The sequence below is a fragment of the Galeopterus variegatus genome, unplaced genomic scaffold (genome assembly GCF_000696425.1).
Source record: "Galeopterus variegatus unplaced genomic scaffold, G_variegatus-3.0.2 Scaffold18078, whole genome shotgun sequence".
NCBI lineage: Eukaryota > Metazoa > Chordata > Mammalia > Dermoptera > Cynocephalidae > Galeopterus > Galeopterus variegatus.
In genome coordinates, this window is record NW_007744189.1 from 4,470 (window position 1) to 6,001 (window position 1,532).

Below are 1,532 nucleotides of genomic sequence, written 5' to 3' on the forward strand. Positions count from 1 at the left end.
TTTTCCTACCCCAGTAGCACTCGTTCACCATGGAGGTTTCTCCTCAAGGGTTTCTCCTCTGATAAAATGTGATGCTGTATATTCAACTGTCTCTCTAATTTTGGGGGCAGCAATTTGACCTCTGACCTTAATTCTCATGAATCTAATAAATTAATGATTTTTCATTTTCTTCAACTTTTTACTTTGGTTAAGACAGAGTGGCCACTTCCAAGCCTCTGCATGCTGAACTGGAAACTGGAAGTCTCACTTTTCTTTTTAGATAATAATTCAATATGAATTCACCTTAAAGTCTTAATACTATACCTGCTTTGAAATACCTTTCCATAAATATGGAAGACTTTCATGCTAATAAAGATATAAGTAATTTCACACTGATGGTGGGCATGCTGGAGAATAATTCTGAAGTTTCAGTAACTAAAATAACAATGGGACCAGAACAGCAACAATGTTACTGACCAACATTTATGGAGAAGTCAGTCATTAAAACTGCTTCCTCCTCTATTCCATTCTATAACAAGCCTCTTTTAAATTTACCTTGCCTTTTAAACAGACTTTCTCTTTCTTTCTGTAGTACAATGAGTACTGTTTCTCTGTTCCCACCTACTTCTGCTGGTAACAGGCCCCTCTTCCCCTCTTTTCAAACCCGCAAGAGTGAGTACATGACCCAGAATAAGCCAATCCAATTTCTCTGACAAGAATTTTTTGAGAGAGGACAGGAGAAAGTTTTCTGTCCCCTCTGGTCAAAGCCAGTAGTTTACACCTCCAGCTCTGTGGGGAGAGTTGATTTGGGAAAACAAAGCCAAAACATACTGAGCAAGAAAGAGCTCTGGCAGCATTCAAGTTCCCGAATTCAGCCATGCGCGAGACCTCCTCCACTCCACCCCATCCCTTTACTCCTACTTTCTTTTTCTTTCTTTCTTTCTTTCTTTCTTTTTCTTTTTTAATCTTAAAGCTGTTTGAGTTGGGTTTATGTCATTTTTGGCCAGGAAAGGGTCTTCTCCTTTCCTTATCTCCTGTCTAGAGTTTGATATCTATTAAAACAGAGAAAAAAGACAAAGAGTTTTCAATATAATACCACACCAGAATTATGCTATGAGAAGTGGTCAATATTAGCAAGAGAAAACCTTCTTTTATAGATATTTCATTCTGCATAACCCAAAGGATCCAAGGCCTTTTATGGAGCTGAAAACTGGATGGAACTGAGTGAATTTCTGAGTGTCTGGAGACACAGTAGAAAGGAGAGGAGGACATGGGAGGGAGACCAGAAAGAAGATATTGACTAACACACTCAGTAAGAACTCACAGATGACTTGAGAGGCAAAATAAATAACTACTTTTACTATAATCGGGATTAGCTAATAGTAAGACATTCTTTCTGAACTGAACAGTCATCCTTCCCTAACATGAGGGACAGAAGTAATGGCATATACTTCCAACCATCCTAAAGTATCCTGTAAAATAGAAATGTGGTGAAAATGAAAGAAAAAAGGCCAATAGGGAAATGTTGACCATTAATGGGCCTTGGTCTTATC

General features: G+C 38.3%; 1 protein-coding gene across 1 annotated transcript in view; it reads right to left on the bottom strand.

Moving 5' to 3' along the window:
• Nucleotides 1-953: 953 nt before the first annotated feature.
• Nucleotides 954-1,532, bottom strand: part of LOC103582834 (structural maintenance of chromosomes protein 1B-like) — a gene marked incomplete at both ends in the record, with an annotated part of 10,360 nt that continues 9,781 nt past the window's right edge. Inside the window, one exon of the mRNA XM_008564318.1 lies at nucleotides 954-1,031. Within this exon, the coding sequence (XP_008562540.1) occupies nucleotides 954-1,031 (78 nt within the window). The remainder of the gene's footprint in view (nucleotides 1,032-1,532) is intronic.